At 50.6% G+C, this 23,152-nt stretch overlaps 1 protein-coding gene across 1 annotated transcript; it reads right to left on the reverse strand.

Annotated features, from left to right (window-relative positions):
• Positions 1–1,592: 1,592 nt before the first annotated feature.
• On the reverse strand, positions 1,593–19,106 carry hint2 (histidine triad nucleotide binding protein 2). The gene is made up of 6 exons (XM_031895037.1): positions 19,001–19,106; positions 5,825–5,934; positions 5,593–5,751; positions 4,853–4,957; positions 4,119–4,191; positions 1,593–1,929 (listed from the first exon to the last, which is right to left on the reverse strand). Exons 1-6 carry the CDS (start codon positions 19,047–19,049, stop codon positions 1,838–1,840), a joined length of 588 nt encoding a protein of 195 aa, XP_031750897.1. The 5' UTR covers positions 19,050–19,106; the 3' UTR covers positions 1,593–1,837.
• Positions 19,107–23,152: the final 4,046 nt, after the last annotated feature.

Consider the following 23,152-nt stretch of genomic DNA (forward strand, 5'->3'; position numbering starts at 1 on the left):
TACTGGCAGATACATTAGATAGGTACAAGGAAGGGGAGTTACAGGGGGGGGGCTGGGAAGTTGTGGGATCCCCCCCCTGAATCAGTGGTACTGGCAGATACATTAGATAGGTACAAGGAAGGGGAGTTACAGGGGGGCTGGGAAGTTGTGGGATCCCCCCCCCCTGAATCAGTGGTACTGGCAGATACATTAGATAGGTACAAGGAAGGGGAGTTACAGGGGGGCTGGGAAGTTGTGGGATCCCCCCCCCCCTGAATCAGTGGTACTGGCAGATACATTAGATAGGTACAAGGAAGGGGAGTTACAGGGGGGGCTGGGAAGTTGTGGGATCCCCCCCCCCCTGAATCAGTGGTACTGGCAGATACATTAGATAGGTACAAGGAAGGGGAGTTACAGGGGGCTGGGAAGTTGTGGGATCCCCCCCCCTGAATCAGTGGTACTGGCAGATACATTAGATAGGTACAAGGAAGGGGAGTTACAGGGGGGGCTGGGAAGTTGTGGGACCCCCCCCTGAATCAGTGGTACTGGCAGATACATTAGATAGGTACAAGGAAGGGGGGTTACAGGGGGGCTGGGAAGTTGTGGGATCCCCCCCCCCTGAATCAGTGGTACTGGCAGATACATTAGATAGGTACAAGGAAGGGGAGTTACAGGGGGGGCTGGGAAGTTGTGGGATCCCCCCCCCCTGAATCAGTGGTACTGGCAGATACATTAGATAGGTACAAGGAAGGGGAGTTACAGGGGGGGCTGGGAAGTTGTGGGACCCCCCCTGAATCAGTGGTACTGGCAGATACATTAGATAGGTACAAGGAAGGGGAGTTACAGGGGGGGCTGGGAAGTTGTGGGATCCCCCCCCGAATCAGTGCTACTGGCAGAATTTCCCCCCCTGTGAGGCAAATTGGAGAGGGTATAAAAAGGGGTTTGCCCCCCTGTGGATCAGTAGCAGTTGGGCAGGTTCATACATACCTGTACATAAGGGGATGAACTCCGGTGTTTTTTTTTTTCAACCTCATTCACTGTGTTTATGTGTATGTATGTAGGTAGGTAGATATATATATATGTAGGTAGGTGGGTATGTGTGTGAATGAGCCAATGAAGGGCAGAACCCTGTGTGTGCCCACACTCTCGCCCCAATTGCCCCGGGGTGTGTTGCCGACATCCCCACATGATGCTGATAGCAAATTCTTTGTGATTCTCCCAGTTTATTCCAGTTAATTATATTGGTGCTGTGTTGCCATTGGCTGATTATTGGTGCTGTGTTGCCATTGGCTGATTATTGGTGCTGTGTTGCCATTGGCTGATTATTGGTGCTGTGTTGCCATTGGCTGATTATTGGTGCTGTGTTGCCATTGGCTGATTATTGGTGCTGTGTTGCCATTGGCTGATTATTGGTGCTGTGTTGCCATTGGCTGATTATTGGTGCTGTGTTGCCATTGGCTGATTATTGGTGCTGTGTTGCCATTGGCTGGTTATTGGTGCTGTGTTGCCATTGGCTGGTTATTGGTGCTGTGTTGCCATTGGCTGATTATTGGTGGGTGCCACACAGGCACAGGAGAGGGGGGGCTTCACATGAAGGACACACAGAAGACACAGTAGTGACACAGTAGTTTAATCTCAGACACACACAGGTAAGTGCTACTGAATGGCCCCGGGGAAGTCCCACAAGGCAGCTGGTTATTATGGTACCCGCAGGCACATACAGGTGCTGGAGCGCAGGGAGATACAGTTCAACAGCTGCCTCCCAGGTGTCTGCACTTGTCTTGCACTGGCAGAGGATGCTGGGAAATGTGTGCAGAAGTGGTTGGATCCCTGAGGTGCCCATAATGGAAGCTCATTATTATCCCGGAGGCCACCCCATCTGCCGCCCCCCGATCACGTGTAGGTGCAAGTGATACACCGACTGGGCCCCGTGTTTCCCATCATTAATCACTGCAAGAAACGAAGGAACCCAAAGTGTCACAGAGAGAATGTCACCGTGTAACGTTCCTGGTGCTCCCCTTGCACTATTAGTGATACCACTGTCACCCCGGCTTGCACTATTCTGAGATCTCAGTGATTCCTACTGATCAGCCTGTTCCACTAGTACCTACCCTACAGCCTAGTGACCTTGCACTAACAGTGAGTCTCTATCCGTACCTACCCTACAGCCTAGTGACCTTGCACTAACAGTAAGTCTCTATCCGTACCTACCCTACAGCCTAGTGACCCTGCACTAACAGTGAGTCTCTATCCGTACCTACCCTACAGCCTAGTGACCCTGCACTAACAGTGAGTCTCTATCCGTACCTACCCTACAGCCTAGTGACCTTGCACTAACAGTGAGTCTCTATCCGTACCTACCCTACAGCCTAGTGACCTTGCACTAACAGTGAGTCTCTATCAGTACCTACCCTACAGCCTAGTGACCCTGCACTAACAGTGAGTCTCTATCCGTACCTACCCTACAGCCTAGTGACCTTGCACTAACAGTGAGTCTCTATCCGTACCTACCCTACAGCCTAGTGACCTTGCACTAACAGTAAGTCTCTATCCGTACCTACCCTACAGCCTAGTGACCCTGCACTAACAGTGAGTCTCTATCCGTACCTACCCTACAGCCTAGTGACCTTGCACTAACAGTGAGTCTCTATCCGTACCTACCCTACAGCCTAGTGACCTTGCACTAACAGTGAGTCTCTATCCGTACCTACCCTACAGCCTAGTGACCTTGCACTAACAGTGAGTCTCTATCCGTACCTACCCTACAGCCTAGTGACCTTGCACTAACAGTAAGTCTCTATCCGTACCTACCCTACAGCCTAGTGACCCTGCACTAACAGTGAGTCTCTATCCGTACCTACCCTACAGCCTAGTGACCTTGCACTAACAGTGAGTCTCTATCCGTACCTACCCTACAGCCTAGTGACCTTGCACTAACAGTGAGTCTCTATCCGTACCTACCCTACAGCCTAGTGACCTTGCACTAACAGTGAGTCTCTATCCGTACCTACCCTACAGCCTAGTGACCTTGCACTAACAGTGAGTCTCTATCCGTACCTACCCTACAGCCTAGTGACCTTGCACTAACAGTAAGTCTCTATCCGTACCTACCCTACAGCCTAGTGACCCTGCACTAACAGTGAGTCTCTATCCGTACCTACCCTACAGCCTAGTGACCCTGCACTAACAGTGAGTCTCTATCCGTACCTACCCTACAGCCTAGTGACCTTGCACTAACAGTGAGTCTCTATCCGTACCTACCCTACAGCCTAGTGACCTTGCACTAACAGTGAGTCTCTATCAGTACCTACCCTACAGCCTAGTGACCCTGCACTAACAGTGAGTCTCTATCCGTACCTACCCTACAGCCTAGTGACCTTGCACTAACAGTGAGTCTCTATCCGTACCTACCCTACAGCCTAGTGACCTTGCACTAACAGTAAGTCTCTATCCGTACCTACCCTACAGCCTAGTGACCCTGCACTAACAGTGAGTCTCTATCCGTACCTACCCTACAGCCTAGTGACCTTGCACTAACAGTGAGTCTCTATCCGTACCTACCCTACAGCCTAGTGACCTTGCACTAACAGTGAGTCTCTATCCGTACCTACCCTACAGCCTAGTGACCTTGCACTAACAGTGAGTCTCTATCCGTACCTACCCTACAGCCTAGTGACCTTGCACTAACAGTGAGTCTCTATCCGTACCTACCCTACAGCCTAGTGACCTTGCACTAACAGTAAGTCTCTATCCGTACCTACCCTACAGCCTAGTGACCCTGCACTAACAGTGAGTCTCTATCCGTACCTACCCTACAGCCTAGTGACCTTGCACTAACAGTGAGTCTCTATCCGTACCTACCCTACAGCCTAGTGACCTTGCACTAACAGTGAGTCTCTATCCGTACCTACCCTACAGCCTAGTGACCTTGCACTAACAGTGAGTCTCTATCCGTACCTACCCTACAGCCTAGTGACCTTGCACTAACAGTAAGTCTCTATCCGTACCTACCCTACAGCCTAGTGACCTTGCACTAACAGTGAGTCTCTATCCGTACCTACCCTACAGCCTAGTGACCTTACACTGACAGTTGTACCTACCTAACTCCCAGGAAGCAGTAGTGAGACAGGGAGCCTTACCCAGTCTGTAGCCATCGGCCAGTCCTTCCTTGTGAGCCAAGCGGCTGGCAGTGACCAGTAGGTGCCCCAGGAGCTGCAGTGAAACACACACATGAAGCCAATTGGTCTGTAACTGAAGGTCTGTAACTGCACATACTGTGCAAATGACACAACTGCCCCATTAATACACTACTCACAAAGTGCCCACAATGCATCACACCTCTATACCTGCACAGTAACACTGCATGGGGTCCCTGCACTGCTGCCTGGGGTGCCAGGGTGCCACTGAACTACCTCCGGCCACAAGGGAAGGTACTCAGTGCTGCACCGTTGCACTAATGCCCCCACCTAACGCATCACAAGGGAATATCATTGCTGGTGCCGTATGTTTGCGCTGGAAGCTCGGAGCCACACTGGGGGGCATGATGGGAAAGCACACACTGTGGCAAGTTGTATTTGTGGCATTTGCTGGTTAGTGGCACCGGCACTTACACTGGAAAAATGCCACCCTCTTAATAAATACACAAGTGTCACTGCCCATACAGGCACAGCCAGAGTAGCGCCCACCCATGCCCGGGCACCCATCACTTACAAGGGCACAGCACTAAGGGCAATTTCACCAACGAAGCTCCCAGTCTCCCCAATGACTCCCAAGGGATTGGCCTGGAGGTGCCCGGGTTACTGGTGCCTGGCATTGGGTTGTGCAGGGGGCAGGGCATATAAACGTGCCCCTCAGCTGGGCATAATGGCGTTACCTCTGTGTCGCTGGCATTAACCTGGCTCAGCCGGGCGATGGGAGTTTTAGGAATAACCAAGAAATGAACTGGCGCCTGGGGGTTCACATCCCGGAAAGCCACGCACTGCAGTGAGAGAGACAGGGGGACATTCCATGGATAAAGATAGATAGACAGACAGACAGATGTATAGACAGACAGATAGATGTACAGACAGACAGATGTATAGACAGACAGATGTATAGACAGACAGACAGATGTATAGACAGACAGATGCATAGACAGACAGATGTATAGACAGACAGATGTATAGACAGAGACTTGACTGGGGGCTGGCACAGGGGGTAGATAGATAGACAGACAGACAGATAATAGATAGATAGATAGATAGATAGATAGATAGATAGATAGATAGATATAGATAGATAGATGATAGATATAGATAGATAATAGATAGATAGACAGACAGACAGACAAATAGATAATAGATAGATAGATGATAGATAGACAGACAGACAGATAATAGATAGACAGACAGATAATAGATAGACAGACAGATAATAGATAGACAGACAGATAATAGATAGACAGACAGATAGATAGATAGATGATAGATAGACAGATAGATAATAGATAGACAGACAAAGACTTGGCTGGGGGCTGGCACGGGGGGGCATGCAATGACACATTAATAGGAAGGGTAATACAGGGGGGCTGATAGGGGCAGATACTCTGCAGAAACCCCGCAGTCACATGGTCACCTTGTCATCCTCATGTATGATGTCAGCGGGCAGTGTCCTGTCGATGATGCGGGAGAAGATGGTGGGGGGACTGGGGGAGCCCCCGTTCCTCTCTGCAGCCGCTCTCTGTGCTTTCTGCACCTCCTCGTTGCACCCCCGCTCCCCTGAACTGCTCAGCCTCTGTGGGGCAGAAGGGGCAGGATCAGAGGGCTTTACCCCAGGAGTATGGGGGCAGCACAGGGCACCACCCTACCTTCTGTCCGTCACATGTCTGTAGTTCTGCAAGGGCTCCTGGGTAGCGGGGCGACCCCCACACTCTGAATGCCAGGCCGGTATAGAACACCCGGAGGGCTGGGAACATCCCTGCATAAAACACAATAGAAAGGGGCATGGGCAGTTGGGGCGCCACTGGGGGTAACAGCACGGGTATTGGGCAGCAGCATTGCCCACCGTACAGGCAACTGACTCTCTTACATACAGTTTTATTGGCCAATCTGGACTTGTAGTTTTAGCCTCTCCCCCAGGACTGTGATACTTACACAAGCAGGCACCCCAACTACATGGGGGTACAGATTAGGGGTCATTCACCAAACAGCAGACCCCCTGCGAGTACCCAGTCGGTGCTCTACTGAGCGAGCAAAGTGGCACGGTGCCCACATTATACTCACCCACATTCTACTGACACGTGTGGGTGCCACGTCACTAAGGCTGGGGGCACACAGGGCGCCTCCTACCCCTGCATACAGAACACATGCCCTGGGGTAGCAAGGGGGGGTTTATTAGATCTCTGGGCAATGAGGGGCACAGGGTGGCAGATGCTCACAGTACCACAAACCTGCCCTGTCCCATGGAACATGACCAAGAGAAACAGGTGCCCCTTGGCATCACTATTGCCCCATCAACTGATACAGACTGACCCCCTTATACCCCAGACAGAGAGACTGACCCCCTTATACCCCAGACAGAGAGACTGACCCCCTTATACCCCAGACAGAGAGACTGACCCCCTTATACCCCTGACAGAGAGACTGACCCCCTCATACCCCTGACAGAGAGACTGACCCCCTTATACCCCTGATAGACAGACTGACCCCCTTATACCCCTGACAGACAGACTGACCCCCTTATACCCCTGATAGAGAGACTGACCCCCTTATACCCCTGATAGAGAGACTGACCCCCTTATACCCCTGATAGAGAGACTGACCCCCTTATACCCCTCATAGAGAGACTGACCCCCTTATACCCCTGATAGACAGACTGACCCCCTTATACCCCTGATAGACAGACTGACCCCCTTATACCCCAGAAAGAGAGACTGACCCCCTTATACCCCTGATAGACAGACTGACCCCCTTATACCCCTGATAGACAGACTGACCCCCTTATACCCCTGATAGACAGACTGACCCCCTTAAACCCCTGACAGAAAGACTGACCCCCGTATACCCCTGATAGAAAGACTGACCCCCTTATACCCCTGATAGAGAGACTGACCCCCTTATACCCCTGATAGAGAGACTGACCCCCTTATACCCCTCATAGAGAGACTGACCCCCTTATACCCCTGATAGACAGACTGACCCCATTATACCCCTGATAGACAGACTGACCCCCTTATACCCCAGAAAGAGAGACTGACCCCCTTATACCCCTGATAGACAGACTGACCCCCTTATACCCCTGATAGACAGACTGACCCCCTTATACCGCTGACAGAGAGACTGACCCCCTTATACCCCTGATAGAGACTGACCCCCTTATACCCCTGATAGAGAGACTGACCCCCTTATACCCCTGATAGAGAGACTGACCCCCTTATACCCCAGACAGAGAGACTGACCCCCTTATACCCCTGATAGAGAGACTGACCCCCTTATACCCCTGATAGAGACTGACCCCCTTATACCCCTGATAGAGACTGACCCCCTTATACCCCTGATAGAGAGACTGACCCTCTAATACCCCTGATAGAGACTGACCCCCTTTTACTTGTGATAGAGAGACTGACCCCCTTATACCCCTGATAGACAGACTGACCCCCTTATACCCCTGATAGAGACTGACCCCCTTATACCCCTGATAGACAGACTGACCCCCTTATACCCCTGATAGACAGACTGACCCCCTTATACCCCTGACAGAGAGACTGACCCCCTTATACCCCTGATAGACAGACTGACCCCCTTATACCCCTGATAGACAGACTGACCCCCTTATACCCCTGATAGACAGACTGACCCCCTTATACCCCTGACAGACAGACTGACCCCCTTATACCCCTGATAGAGAGACTGACCCCCTTATACCCCTGATAGAGAGACTGACCCCCTTATACCCCTGATAGAGAGACTGACCCCCTTATACCCCTGATAGAGAGACTGACCCCCTTATACCCCTCATAGAGAGACTGACCCCCTTATACCCCTGATAGACAGACTGACCCCCTTATACCCCTGATAGACAGACTGACCCCCTTATACCCCTGATAGACAGACTGACCCCCTTATACCCCTGATAGACAGACTGACCCCCTTATACCCCTGATAGACAGACTGACCCCCTTATACCCCTGATAGAGAGACTGACCCCCTTATACCCCTGATAGAGAGACTGACCCCCTTATACCCCTGATAGAGAGACTGACCCCCGTATACCCCTCATAGAGAGACTGACCCCCTTATACCCCTGATAGACAGACTGAACCCTTATACCCCTGACAGAGAGACTGACCCCCTTATACCCCTGACAGAGAGACTGACCCCCTTATACCCCTGACAGAGAGACTGACCCCCTTATACCCCTGACAGAGAGACTGACCCCCTTATACCCCTGATAGAGAGACTGACCCCCTTATACCCCTGATAGAGACTGACCCCCTTATACCCCTGACAGAGAGACTGACCCCCTTATACCCCTGATAGAGAGACTGACCCCCTTATACCCCTGATAGAGAGACTGACCCCCTTATACCCCTGATAGAGAGACTGACCCCCTTATACCCCTGACAGAGAGACTGACCCCCTTATACCCCTGATAGAGAGACTGACCCCCTTATACCCCTGATAGAGAGACTGACCCCCTTATACCCCAGACAGAGAGACTGACCCCCTTATACCCCTGATAGAGAGACTGGCCCCCTTATACCCCTGATAGAGAGACTGACCCCCTTATACCCCTGATAGAGAGACTGACCCCCTTATACCCCTGACAGAGAGACTGACCCCCTTATACCCCTGATAGAGAGACTGACCCCCTTATACCCCTGATAGAGAGACTGACCCCCTTATACCCCTGATAGAGAGACTGACCCCCTTATACCCCTGATAGAGAGACTGACTCCCTTATACCCCTGATAGAGAGACTGACCCCCTTATACCCCTGATAGAGAGACTGACTCCCTTATACCCCTGACAGAGACTGACCCCCTTATACCCCTGATAGAGAGACTGACCCCCTTATACCCCTGATAGACAGACTGACCCCCTTATACCCCTGACAGAGACTGACCCCCTCCTTATACCCCTGATAGAGAGACTGACCCCCTTATACCCCTGATAGAGAGACTGACCCCCTTATACCCCTGATAGAGAGACTGACCCCCTTATACCCCTGATAGAGAGACTGACCCCCTTATACCCCTGATAGAGAGACTGACCCCCTTATACCCCTGATAGAGAGACTGACCCCCTTATACCCCTGATAGAGAGACTGACTCCCTTATACCCCTGACAGAGACTGACCCCCTTATACCCCTGATAGAGAGACTGACCCCCTTATACCCCTGATAGACAGACTGACCCCCTTATACCCCTGACAGAGACTGACCCCCTTATACCCCTGATAGAGAGACTGACCCCCTTATACCCCTGATAGAGAGACTGACCCCCTTATACCCCTGATAGAGAGACTGACCCCCTTATACCCCTGATAGAGAGACTGACCCCCTTATACCCCTGATAGAGAGACTGACCCCCTTATACCCCTGATAGAGACTGACCCCCTTATACCCCTGATAGAGAGACTGACTCCCTTATACCCCTGACAGAGACTGACCCCCTTATACCCCTGATAGAGAGACTGACCCCCTTATACCCCTGATAGAGAGACTGACCCCCTTATACCCCTGATAGAGAGACTGACTCCCTTATACCCCTGATAGAGAGACTGACCCCCTTATACCCCTGACAGAGAGACTGACCCCCTTATACCCCTGATAGAGACTGACCCCCTTATACCCCTGATAGAGAGACTGACCCCCTTATACCCCTGATAGAGAGACTGACCCCCTTATACCCCTGATAGAGAGACTGACTCCCTTATACCCCTGACAGAGACTGACTCCCTTATACCCCTGATAGACAGACTGACCCCCTTATACCCCTGATAGAGAGACTGACCCCCTTATACCCCTGATAGAGAGACTGACCCCCTTATACCCCTGACAGAGAGACTGACCCCCTTATACCCCTGATAGAGAGACTGACCCCCTTATACCCCTGACAGAGAGACTGACCCCCTTATACCCCTGATAGAGACTGACCCCCTTATACCCCTGATAGAGAGACTGACCCCCTTATACCCCTGATAGAGAGACTGACCCCCTTATACCCCTGATAGAGAGACTGACCCCCTTATACCCCTGATAGAGAGACTGACCCCCTTATACCCCTGACAGAGAGACTGACCCCTTATACCCCTGATAGAGAGACTGACCCCCTTATACCCCTGACAGAGAGACTGACCCCCTTATACCCCTGATAGAGACTGACCCCCTTATACCCCTGATAGAGAGACTGACCCCCTTATACCCCTGATAGAGAGACTGACTCCCTTATACCCCTGACAGAGACTGACCCCCTTATACCCCTGACAGAGAGACTGACCCCCTTATACCCCTGATAGAGACTGACCCCTTATACCCCTGATAGAGAGACTGACCCCCTTATACCCCTGATAGAGAGACTGACTCCCTTATACCCCTGACAGAGAGACTGACCCCCTTATACCCCTGATAGAGACTGACCCCCTTATACCCCTGATAGAGAGACTGACCCCCTTATACCCCTGACAGAGAGACTGACCCCCTTATACCCCTGATAGAGACTGACCCCCTTATACCCCTGATAGAGAGACTGACCCCCTTATACCCCTGATAGAGAGACTGACTCCCTTATACCCCTGACAGAGACTGACCCCCTTATACCCCTGATAGAGAGACTGACTCCCTTATACCACTGATAGACAGACTGACCCCCTTATACCCCTGACAGAGAGACTGACCCCCTTATACCCCTGACAGAGAGACTGACCCCCTTATACCCCTGACAGAGAGACTGACCCCCTTATACCCCTGATAGAGACTGACCCCCTTATACCCCTGATAGAGAGACTGACCCCCTTATACCCCTGACAGAGAGACTGACCCCCTTATACCCCTGATAGAGACTGACCCCCTTATACCCCTGATAGAGAGACTGACCCCCTTATACCCCTGATAGAGAGACTGACCCCCTTATACCCCTGATAGAGAGACTGACTCCCTTATACCCCTGACAGAGACTGACCCCCTTATACCCCTGATAGAGAGACTGACTCCCTTATACCCCTGATAGAGAGACTGACCCCCTTATACCCCTGATAGAGAGACTGACTCCCTTATACCCCTGACAGAGACTGACCCCCTTATACCCCTGATAGAGAGACTGACCCCCTTATACCCCTGATAGACAGACTGACCCCCTTATACCCCTGACAGAGACTGACCCCCTTATACCCCTGATAGAGAGACTGACCCCCTTATACCCCTGATAGAGAGACTGACCCCCTTATACCCCTGATAGAGAGACTGACCCCCTTATACCCCTGATAGAGAGACTGACCCCCTTATACCCCTGATAGAGAGACTGACCCCCTTATACCCCTGATAGAGAGACTGACCCCCTTATACCCCTGATAGAGAGACTGACTCCCTTATACCCCTGACAGAGACTGACCCCCTTATACCCCTGATAGAGAGACTGACCCCCTTATACCCCTGATAGACAGACTGACCCCCTTATACCCCTGACAGAGACTGACCCCCTTATACCCTGGATAGAGAGACTGACCCCCTTATACCCCTGATAGAGAGACTGACCCCCTTATACCCCTGATAGAGAGACTGACCCCCTTATACCCCTGATAGAGAGACTGACCCCCTTATACCCCTGATAGAGAGACTGACCCCCTTATACCCCTGATAGAGACTGACCCCCTTATACCCCTGATAGAGAGACTGACTCCCTTATACCCCAGACAGAGACTGACCCCCTTATACCCCTGATAGAGAGACTGACCCCCTTATACCCCTGATAGAGAGACTGACCCCCTTATACCCCTGATAGAGAGACTGACTCCCTTATACCCCTGATAGAGAGACTGACCCCCTTATACCCCTGACAGAGAGACTGACCCCCTTATACCCCTGATAGAGACTGACCCCCTTATACCCCTGATAGAGAGACTGACCCCCTTATACCCCTGATAGAGAGACTGACCCCCCTTATACCCCTGACAGAGAGACTGACCCCCTTATACCCCTGACAGAGAGACTGACCCCTTATACCCCTGATAGAGACTGACCCCCTTATACCCCTGATAGAGAGACTGACCCCCTTATACCCCTGACAGAGAGACTGACCCCCTTATACCCCTGATAGAGACTGACCCCCTTATACCCCTGATAGAGAGACTGACCCCCTTATACCCCTGATAGAGAGACTGACCCCCTTATACCCCTGATAGAGAGACTGACTCCCTTATACCCCTGACAGAGACTGACCCCCTTATACCCCTGATAGAGAGACTGACTCCCTTATACCCCTGATAGAGAGACTGACCCCCTTATACCCCTGATAGAGAGACTGACTCCCTTATACCCCTGACAGAGACTGACCCCCTTATACCCCTGATAGAGAGACTGACCCCCTTATACCCCTGATAGACAGACTGACCCCCTTATACCCCTGACAGAGACTGACCCCCTTATACCCTGATAGAGAGACTGACCCCCTTATACCCCTGATAGAGAGACTGACCCCCTTATACCCCTGATAGAGAGACTGACCCCCTTATACCCCTGATAGAGAGACTGACCCCCTTATACCCCTGATAGAGAGACTGACCCCCTTATACCCCTGATAGAGAGACTGACCCCCTTATACCCCTGATAGAGAGACTGACTCCCTTATACCCCTGACAGAGACTGACCCCCTTATACCCCTGATAGAGAGACTGACCCCCTTATACCCCTGATAGACAGACTGACCCCCTTATACCCCTGACAGAGACTGACCCCCTTATACCCCTGATAGAGAGACTGACCCCCTTATACCCCTGATAGAGAGACTGACCCCCTTATACCCCTGATAGAGAGACTGACCCCCTTATACCCCTGATAGAGAGACTGACCCCCTTATACCCTGATAGAGAGACTGACCCCCTTATACCCCTGATAGAGACTGACCCCCTTATACCCCTGATAGAGAGACTGACTCCCTTATACCCCTGACAGAGACTGACCCCCTTATACCCCTGATAGAGAGACTGACTCCCTTATACCCCTGATAGAGAGACTGACCCCCTTATACCCCTGACAGAGAGACTGACCCCCTTATACCCCTGATAGAGACTGACCCCCTATACCCCTGATAGAGAGACTGACCCCCTTATACCCCTGATAGAGAGACTGACCCCCTTATACCCCTGATAGAGAGACTGACTCCCTTATACCCCTGACAGAGACTGACTCCCTTATACCCCTGATAGACAGACTGACCCCCTTATACCCCTGATAGAGAGACTGACCCCCTTATACCCCTGATAGAGAGACTGACCCCCTTATACCCCTGACAGAGAGACTGACCCCCTTATACCCCTGATAGAGAGACTGACCCCCTTATACCCCTGACAGAGAGACTGACCCCCTTATACCCCTGATAGAGACTGACCCCCTTATACCCCTGATAGAGAGACTGACCCCCTTATACCCCTGATAGAGAGACTGACCCCCTTATACCCCTGATAGAGAGACTGACCCCCTTATACCCCTGATAGAGAGACTGACCCCCTTATACCCCTGACAGAGAGACTGACCCCCTTATACCCCTGATAGAGAGACTGACCCCCTTATACCCCTGACAGAGAGACTGACCCCCTTATACCCCTGATAGAGACTGACCCCCTTATACCCCTGATAGAGAGACTGACCCCCTTATACCCCTGATAGAGAGACTGACCCCCTTATACCCCTGATAGAGAGACTGACTCCCTTATACCCCTGACAGAGACTGACCCCCTTATACCCCTGATAGAGAGACTGACTCCCTTATACCCCTGATAGAGAGACTGACCCCCTTATACCCCTGATAGAGAGACTGACTCCCTTATACCCCTGACAGAGACTGACCCCCTTATACCCCTGATAGAGAGACTGACCCCCTTATACCCCTGATAGACAGACTGACCCCCTTATACCCCTGACAGAGACTGACCCCCTTATACCCCTGATAGAGAGACTGACCCCCTTATACCCCTGATAGAGAGACTGACCCCCTTATACCCCTGATAGAGAGACTGACCCCCTTATACCCCTGATAGAGAGACTGACCCCCTTATACCCCTGATAGAGAGACTGACCCCCTTATACCCCTGATAGAGAGACTGACCCCCTTATACCCCTGATAGAGAGACTGACTCCCTTATACCCCTGACAGAGACTGACCCCCTTATACCCCTGATAGAGAGACTGACCCCCTTATACCCCTGATAGACAGACTGACCCCCTTATACCCCTGACAGAGACTGACCCCCTTATACCCCTGATAGAGAGACTGACCCCCTTATACCCCTGATAGAGAGACTGACCCCCTTATACCCCTGATAGAGAGACTGACCCCCTTATACCCCTGATAGAGAGACTGACCCCCTTATACCCCTGATAGAGAGACTGACCCCCTTATACCCCTGATAGAGACTGACCCCCTTATACCCCTGATAGAGAGACTGACTCCCTTATACCCCAGACAGAGACTGACCCCCTTATACCCCTGATAGAGAGACTGACCCCCTTATACCCCTGATAGAGAGACTGACCCCCTTATACCCCTGATAGAGAGACTGACTCCCTTATACCCCTGATAGAGAGACTGACCCCCTTATACCCCTGACAGAGAGACTGACCCCCTTATACCCCTGATAGAGACTGACCCCTTATACCCCTGATAGAGAGACTGACCCCCTTATACCCCTGATAGAGAGACTGACCCCCTTATACCCCTGATAGAGAGACTGACTCCCTTATACCCCTGACAGAGACTGACTCCCTTATACCCCTGATAGACAGACTGACCCCCTTATACCCCTGATAGAGAGACTGACCCCTTATACCCCTGATAGAGAGACTGACCCCCTTATACCCCTGACAGAGAGACTGACCCCTTATACCCCTGACAGACAGACTGACCCCCTTATACCCCTGATAGAGAGACTGACCCCCTTATACCCCTGATAGAGAGACTGACCCCCTTATACCCCTGACAGAGACTGACCCCCTTATACCCCTGATAGAGACTGACCCCCTTATACCCCTGATAGAGAGACTGACCCCCTTATACCCCTGATAGAGAGACTGACCCCCTTATACCCCTGATAGAGAGACTGACCCCCTTATACCCCTGATAGAGAGACTGACCCCCTTATACCCCTGACAGAGAGACTGACCCCCTTATACCCCTGATAGAGAGACTGACCCCCTTATACCCCTGACAGAGAGACTGACCCCCTTATACCCCTGATAGAGACTGACCCCCTTATACCCCTGATAGAGAGACTGACCCCCTTATACCCCTGATAGAGAGACTGACCCCCTTATACCCCTGATAGAGAGACTGACTCCCTTATACCCCTGACAGAGACTGACCCCCTTATACCCCTGATAGAGAGACTGACTCCCTTATACCCCTGATAGAGAGACTGACCCCCTTATACCCCTGATAGAGAGACTGACTCCCTTATACCCCTGACAGAGACTGACCCCCTTATACCCCTGATAGAGAGACTGACCCCCTTATACCCCTGATAGACAGACTGACCCCCTTATACCCCTGACAGAGACTGACCCCCTTATACCCCTGATAGAGAGACTGACCCCCTTATACCCCTGATAGAGAGACTGACCCCCTTATACCCCTGATAGAGAGACTGACCCCCTTATACCCCTGATAGAGAGACTGACCCCCTTATACCCCTGATAGAGAGACTGACCCCCTTATACCCCTGATAGAGAGACTGACCCCCTTATACCCCTGATAGAGAGACTGACCCCCTTATACCCCTGATAGACAGACTGACCCCCTTATACCCCTGATAGAGAGACTGACCCCCTTATACCCCTGATAGAGAGACTGACCCCCTTATACCCCTGATAGACAGACTGACCCCCTTATACCCCTGATAGAGAGACTGACCCCCTTATACCCCTGATAGAGAGACTGACCCCCTTATACCCCTGACAGACAGACTGACCCCCTTATACCCCTGATAGAGAGACTGACCCCCTTATACCCCTGATAGACAGACTGACCCCCTTATACCCCTGATAGAGAGACTGACCCCCTTATACCCCTGACAGAGACTGACCCCCTTATACCCCTGATAGAGAGACTGACCCCCTTATACCCCTGATAGACAGACTGACCCCCTTATACCCCTGATAGACAGACTGACCCCCTTATACCCCTGATAGACAGACTGACCCCCTTATACCCCTGACAGAGAGACTGACCCCCTTATACCCCTGACAGACAGACTGACCCCCTTATACCCCTGATAGACAGACTGACCCCCTTATACCCCTGATAGAGAGACTGACCCCCTTATACCCCTGATAGAGAGACTGACCCCCTTATACCCCTGACAGACAGACTGACCCCCTTATACCCCTGATAGAGAGACTGACCCCCTTATACCCCTGATAGACAGACTGACCCCCTTATACCCCTGATAGAGAGACTGACCCCCTTATACCCCTGATAGACAGACTGACCCCTTATACCCCTGATAGAGAGACTGACCCCCTTATACTCCTGATAGAGAGACTGACCCCCTTATACCCCTGATAGAGAGACTGACCCCCTTATACCCCTGATAGAGAGACTGACCCCCTTATACCCCTGATAGAGAGACTGACCCCCTTATACCCCTGATAGAGAGACTGACCCCCTTATACCCCTGATAGAGAGACTGACCCCCTTATACCCCTGATAGAGAGACTGACCCCCTTATACCCCTGATAGACAGACTGACCCCCTTATACCCCTGATAGAGAGACTGACCCCCTTATACCCCTGATAGAGAGACTGACCCCCTTATACCCCTGATAGACAGACTGACCCCCTTATACCCCTGATAGAGAGACTGACCCCCTTATACCCCTGATAGAGAGACTGACCCCCTTATACCCCTGATAGACAGACTGACCCCCTTATACCCCTGATAGAGAGACTGACCCCCTTATACCCCTGATAGAGAGACTGACCCCCTTATACCCCTGATAGACAGACTGACCCCCTTATACCCCTGATAGAGAGACTGACCCCCTTATACCCCTGATAGAGAGACTGACCCCCTTATACCCCTGACAGACAGACTGACCCCCTTATACCCCTGATAGAGAGACTGACCCCCTTATACCCCTGATAGACAGACTGACCCCCTTATACCCCTGATAGAGAGACTGACCCCCTTATACCCCTGATAGAGAGACTGACCCCCTTATACCCCTGACAGACAGATTGACCCCCTTATACCCCTGATAGAGAGACTGACCCCCTTATACCCCTGATAGACAGACTGACCCCCTTATACCCCTGATAGAGAGACTGACCCCCTTATACCCCTGACAGAGACTGACCCCCTTATACCCCTGATAGAGAGACTGACCCCCTTATACCCCTGATAGACAGACTGACCCCCTTATACCCCTGATAGACAGACTGACCCCCTTATACCCCTGATAGACAGACTGACCCCCTTATACCCCTGACAGAGAGACTGACCCCCTTATACCCCTGACAGACAGACTGACCCCCTTATACCCCTGATAGACAGACTGACCCCCTTATACCCCTGATAGAGAGACTGACCCCCTTATACCCCTGATAGAGAGACTAACCCCCTTATACCCCTGACAGACAGACTGACCCCCTTATACCCCTGATAGAGAGACTGACCCCCTTATACCCCTGATAGACAGACTGACCCCCTTATACCCCTGATAGAGAGACTGACCCCCTTATACCCCTGATAGACAGACTGACCCCTTATACCCCTGATAGAGAGACTGACCCCCTTATACCCCTGATAGACAGACTGACCCCTTATACCCCTGATAGAGAGACTGACCCCCTTATACCCCTGATAGAGAGACTGACCCCCTTATACCCCTGATAGAGAGACTGACCCCCTTATACCCCTGACAGACAGACTGACCCCTTATACCCCTGATAGAGAGACTGACCCCCTTATACCCCTGATAGAGAGACTGACCCCCTTATACCCCTGACAGACAGACTGACCCCCTTATACCCCTGACAGACAGACTGACCCCTTATACCCCTGATAGAGAGACTGACCCCCTTATACCCCTGATAGAGAGACTGACCCCCTTATACCCCTGACAGACAGACTGACCCCTTATACCCCTGATAGAGAGACTGACCCCCTTATACCCCTGATAGAGAGACTGACCCCCTTATACCCCTGATAGAGAGACTGACCCCCTTATACCCCTGATAGACAGACTGACCCCCTTATACCCCTGATAGAGAGACTGACCCCCTTATACCCCTGACAGACAGACTGACCCCCTTATACCCCTGATAGAGAGACTGACCCCCTTATACCCCTGATAGAGAGACTGACCCCCTTATACCCCTGATAGAGAGACTGACCCCCTTATACCCCTGATAGACAGACTGACCCCCTTATACCCCTGATAGACAGACTGACCCCCTTATACCCCTGATAGAGAGACTGACCCCCTTATACCCCTGATAGAGAGACTGACCCCCTTATACCCCTGACAGACAGACTGACCCCTTATACCCCTGATAGACAGACTGACCCCCTTATACCCCTGATAGACAGACTGACCCCCTTATACCCCTGATAGACAGACTGACCCCCTTATACCCCTGATAGAGAGACTGACCCCCTTATACCCCTGATAGAGAGACTGACCCCCTTATACCCCTGATAGACAGACTGACCCCCTTATACCCCTGACAGAGAGACAAACAATAAGGTGGAGAATCGGATACTCACACTCACACTCACACTCACACTCACACTCACACTCACACTCACACTCACACTCACACTCACTGACCTGTGGGCACTTTGCGGGGAAACGCGAACAGCAGTGACGCCAAAACCATGTGACCTATCTGTAGGCGGGGCGTGTGAGGGGCAATTAGATACACGTGACACCCCGAAGGCGGAGTTACTGAGGGGCGGATTCCATTGCACTGGATTGGCTGTGGGAGTAACACGTGTGAGAGGGCGGGGCAGTCAGTGGGAGGGGTTTGTGCCGTTCTGTCAAAGCGGGTTTAACCCGTGCGGTTCCGAGCAGCTTTATGTTCCTGTTCCGCTCTCTCTGTGTAACGTGTGCGGGTCCGGTACCGCCATTGTCTCCCCTCTGTGTGTGTGTCTGTGTGTGTATCAGTATGTGTGTGTATCAGTGTATGTGTGTGTGTATGTGTGTATCAGTGTATGTGTGTGTATCAGTGTCTGTGTGTGTGTATGTGTGTATCAGTGTATGTGTGTGTGTGTGTGTATCAGTGTGTCTGTGTGTGTGTGTGTATCAGTGTATGTGTGTGTGTGTATCAGTGTGTGTGTATCAGTGTATGTGTGTGTGTGTATCAGTGTATGTGTGTGTGTGTATCAGTGTGTGTGTATCAGTGTATGTGTGTGTGTGTATCAGTGTGTATGTGTGTGTGTGTGTGTGTGTATCAGTGTGTGTGTATCAGTGTATGTGTGTGTGTGTATCAGTGTGTCTGTGTGTGTGTGTGTATCAGTGTGTGTGTGTATCAGTGTGTCTGTGTGTGTGTGTGTATCAGTGTGTGTGTGTATCAGTGTATGTGTGTGTGTGTGTGTATCAGTGTGTGTGTGTGTGTATCAGTGTGTGTGTGTGTATCAGTGTGTGTGTGTATCAGTGTGTGTGTGTGTGTGTATCAGTGTGTGTGTGTGTGTGTGTGTGTATCAGTGTGTGTGTATCAGTGTGTATGTGTGTATCAGTGTATGTGTGTGTGTGTGTGTGTATCAGTGTGTCTGTGTGTGTGTGTCTGTGTGTGTGTGTGTATCAGTGTATGTGTGTGTGTGTATCAGTGTGTGTGTGTAATCAGTGTGTGTGTATCAGTGTGTCTGTGTGTGTGTGTATCAGTGTGTGTGTGTATCAGTGTGTGTGTGTGTGTGTGTGTATCAGTGTGTGTGTGTGTATCAGTGTGTGTGTGTATCAGTGTGGTGTGTGTGTGTATCAGTGTGTGTGTGTGTGTGTGTGTGTGTGTGTGTGTATCAGTGTGTGTGTATCAGTGTGTGTGTGTGTATCAGTGTGTGTGTGTATCAGTGTGTGTGTGTGTGTGTGTATCAGTGTGTGTGTGTGTATGTGTGTGTGTATCAGTGTGTGTGTGTGTGTGTGTGTGTGGTGTGTGTGTATCAGTGTGTCTGTGTGTGTGTGTGTGTGTATCAGTGTATGTGTGTGTGTGTATCAGTGTATGTGTGTGTGTGTGTGTGTATCAGTGTGTGTGTGTATCAGTGTGTGTATGTGTGTGTGTGTGTGTGTATCAGTGTGTGTGTGTGTGTATCAGTGTGTGTGTGTGTGTGTGTATCAGTGTGTGTGTGTATCAGTGTGTGTGTGTGTGTGTGTATCAGTGTGTGTATGTGTGTGTGTGTATCAGTGTGTGTGTGTGTATCAGTGGTGTGTGTGTGTGTGTATCAGTGTGTGTGTGTATCAGTGTGTGTGTGTGTGTATCAGTGTGTGTGTGTGTGTATCAGTGTGTGTGTTGTATCAGTGTGTGTGTGTGTGTATCAGTGTGTCTGTGTGTGTGTGTATCAGTGTGTGTGTGTATCAGTGTGTGTGTGTGTATCAGTGTGTGTGTGTATCAGTGTGTGTGTGTGTATCAGTGTGTGTGTGTGTGTGTGTATCAGTGTGTGTGTGTGTGTGTATCAGTGTGTGTGTGTGTGTGTGTGTATCAGTGTGTCTGTGTGTGTGTGTATCAGTGTGTGTGTGTATCAGTGTGTGTGTGTGTATCAGTGTGTGTGTGTGTGTGTGTATCAGTGTGTGTGTGTGTGTGTGTGTATCAGTGTGTGTGTGTGTGGTGTGTATCAGTGTGTGTGTGTGTATCAGTGTGTGTGTGTATCAGTGTGTGTGTGTGTGTGTGTGTGTGTGTGTGTGTGTATCAGTGTGTGTGTATCAGTGTGTATGTGTGTATCAGTGTATGTGTGTGTGTGTGTGTGTATCAGTGTGTCTGTGTGTGTGTGTCTGTGTGTGTGTGGTATCAGTGTATGTGTGTGTGTGTGTATCAGTGTGTGTGTGTATCAGTGTGTGTGTATCAGTGTATGTGTGTGTGTGTGTGTATCAGTGTGTCTGTGTGTGTGTGTATCAGTGTGTGTGTGTATCAGTGTATTGTGTGTGTGTGTGTGTGTATCAGTGTGTGTGTGTATCAGTGTGTGTGTGTATCAGTGTGTGTGTGTGTGTGTATCAGTGTGTGTGTGTGTGTGTGTGTGTGTGTGTGTATCAGTGTGTGTGTATCAGTGTGTGTGTGTGTATCAGTGTGTGTGTGTGTGTGTATCAGTGTGTGTGTGTGTGTATGTGTGTGTGTATCAGTGTGTGTGTGTGTGTGTGTATCAGTGTGTCTGTGTGTGTGTGTGTATCAGTGTATGTGTGTGTGTGTATCAGTGTATGTGTGTGTGTGTGTGTATCAGTGTGTGTGTGTGTGTGTGTGTATCAGTGTGTGTATGTGTGTGTGTGTGTGTATCAGTGTGTGTGTGTGTGTGTGTGTGTGTATCAGTGTGTGTGTGTGTGTATCAGTGTGTGTGTGTATCAGTGTGTGTATGTGTGTGTGTGTGTGTGTGTATCAGTGTGTGTATGTGTGTGTGTGTATCAGTGTGTGTGTGTGTATCAGTGTGTGTGTGTGTGTGTATCAGTGTGTGTGTGTATCAGTGTGTGTGTGTGTGTATCAGTGTGTGTGTGTGTGTGTATCAGTGTGTGTGTGTATCAGTGTGTGTGTGTGTGTGTGTATCAGTGTGTCTGTGTGTGTGTGTATCAGTGTGTGTGTGTATCAGTGTGTGTGTGTGTGTATCAGTGTGTGTGTGTGTGTGTGTGTGTGTGTGTGTGTGTATCAGTGTGTGTGTGTGTGTGTATCAGTGTGTGTGTGTGTATCAGTGTGTCTGTGTGTGTGTATCAGTGTGTGTGTGTATCAGTGTGTGTGTGTGTGTGTCTGTGTGTGTGTGTATCAGTGTGTGTGTGTATCAGTGTGTGTGTGTATCAGTGTGTGTGTGTGTGTATCAGTGTGTGTGTATCAGTATGTGTGTGTGTGTGTGTGTATCAGTGTGTGTGGTGTGTATCAGTGTATGTGTGTGTGTGTGTGTGTGTATCAGTGTGTGTGTGTGTGTGTGTATCAGTGTATGTGTGTGTGTGTGTATCAGTGTGTATGTGTGTGTGTGTATCAGTGTATGTTTGTGTGTGTATCAGTGTATGTGTGTGTGTGTGTATCAGTGTGTGTGTGTGTGTGTGTGTATCAGTGTGTGTGTGTATCAGTGTGTGTATCAGTGTATGTGTGTGTGTGTGTGTGTGTATCAGTGTGTGTGTGTGTGTGTGTGTGTATCAGTGTGTGTGTGTGTGTATCAGTGTGTCTGTGTGTGTGTATCAGTGTGTGTGTGTGTGTGTGTATCAGTGTGTGTGTGTGTGTGTGTGTATCAGTGTGTGTGTGTATCAGTGTGTCTGTGTGTGTGTGTATCAGTGTGTGTGTGTATCAGTGTGTGTGTGTGTGTGTATCAGTGTATGTGTGTGTGTGTGTGTATCAGTGTGTGTGTGTGTGTATCAGTGTGTGTGTGTGTGTGTGTGTGTGTGTGTGTATGTGTGTGTGTATCAGTGTGTGTGTGTGTGTATCAGTGTGTGTGTGTGTGTGTATCAGTGTGTATTTGTGTGTGTATCAGTGTGTGTGTGTGTGTGTATCAGTGTATGTTTGTGTGTGTATCAGTGTGTGTGTGTGTATCAGTGTGTGTGTGTATCAGTGTGTGTGTGTGTGTGTGTATCAGTGTGTGTGTGTGTGTGTGTGTATCAGTGTGTGTATGTGTGTGTGTATCAGTGTGTGTATGTTGTGTGTGTATGTGTGTGTGTATCAGTGTGTGTGTGTGTGTGTGTATCTATGTGTGTGTGTGTGTATCAGTGTGTGTGTGTGTGTATCTGTGTGTGTGTGTGTGTGTATCAGTGTGTGTGTGTATCAGTGTGTGTGTATCAGTGTGTGTGTGTGTATCAATG

This window comes from Xenopus tropicalis, chromosome 1 (genome assembly GCF_000004195.4).
Source record: "Xenopus tropicalis strain Nigerian chromosome 1, UCB_Xtro_10.0, whole genome shotgun sequence".
Classification (NCBI taxonomy): Eukaryota; Metazoa; Chordata; class Amphibia; order Anura; family Pipidae; genus Xenopus; species Xenopus tropicalis.

What these genes read in the sequence shown, in the direction of transcription:
- hint2 (XM_031895037.1), bottom strand. Translation starts at nt 19,049, where the DNA reads ATGGTTTTGGCGTCACTGCTGTTCGCGTTTCCCCGCAAAGTGCCCACA. An exon ending in TCATACATGAGGATGACAAG is followed by an intron (nt 4,958 to 5,592) that starts GTGACCATGTGA and finishes CTCTCACTGCAG; the next exon opens with TGCGTGGCTTTCCGGGATGT. An exon ending in GGCCGATGGCTACAGACTGG is followed by an intron (nt 1,930 to 4,118) that starts GTAAGGCTCCCT and finishes CGTTTCTTGCAG; the next exon opens with TGATTAATGATGGGAAACAC.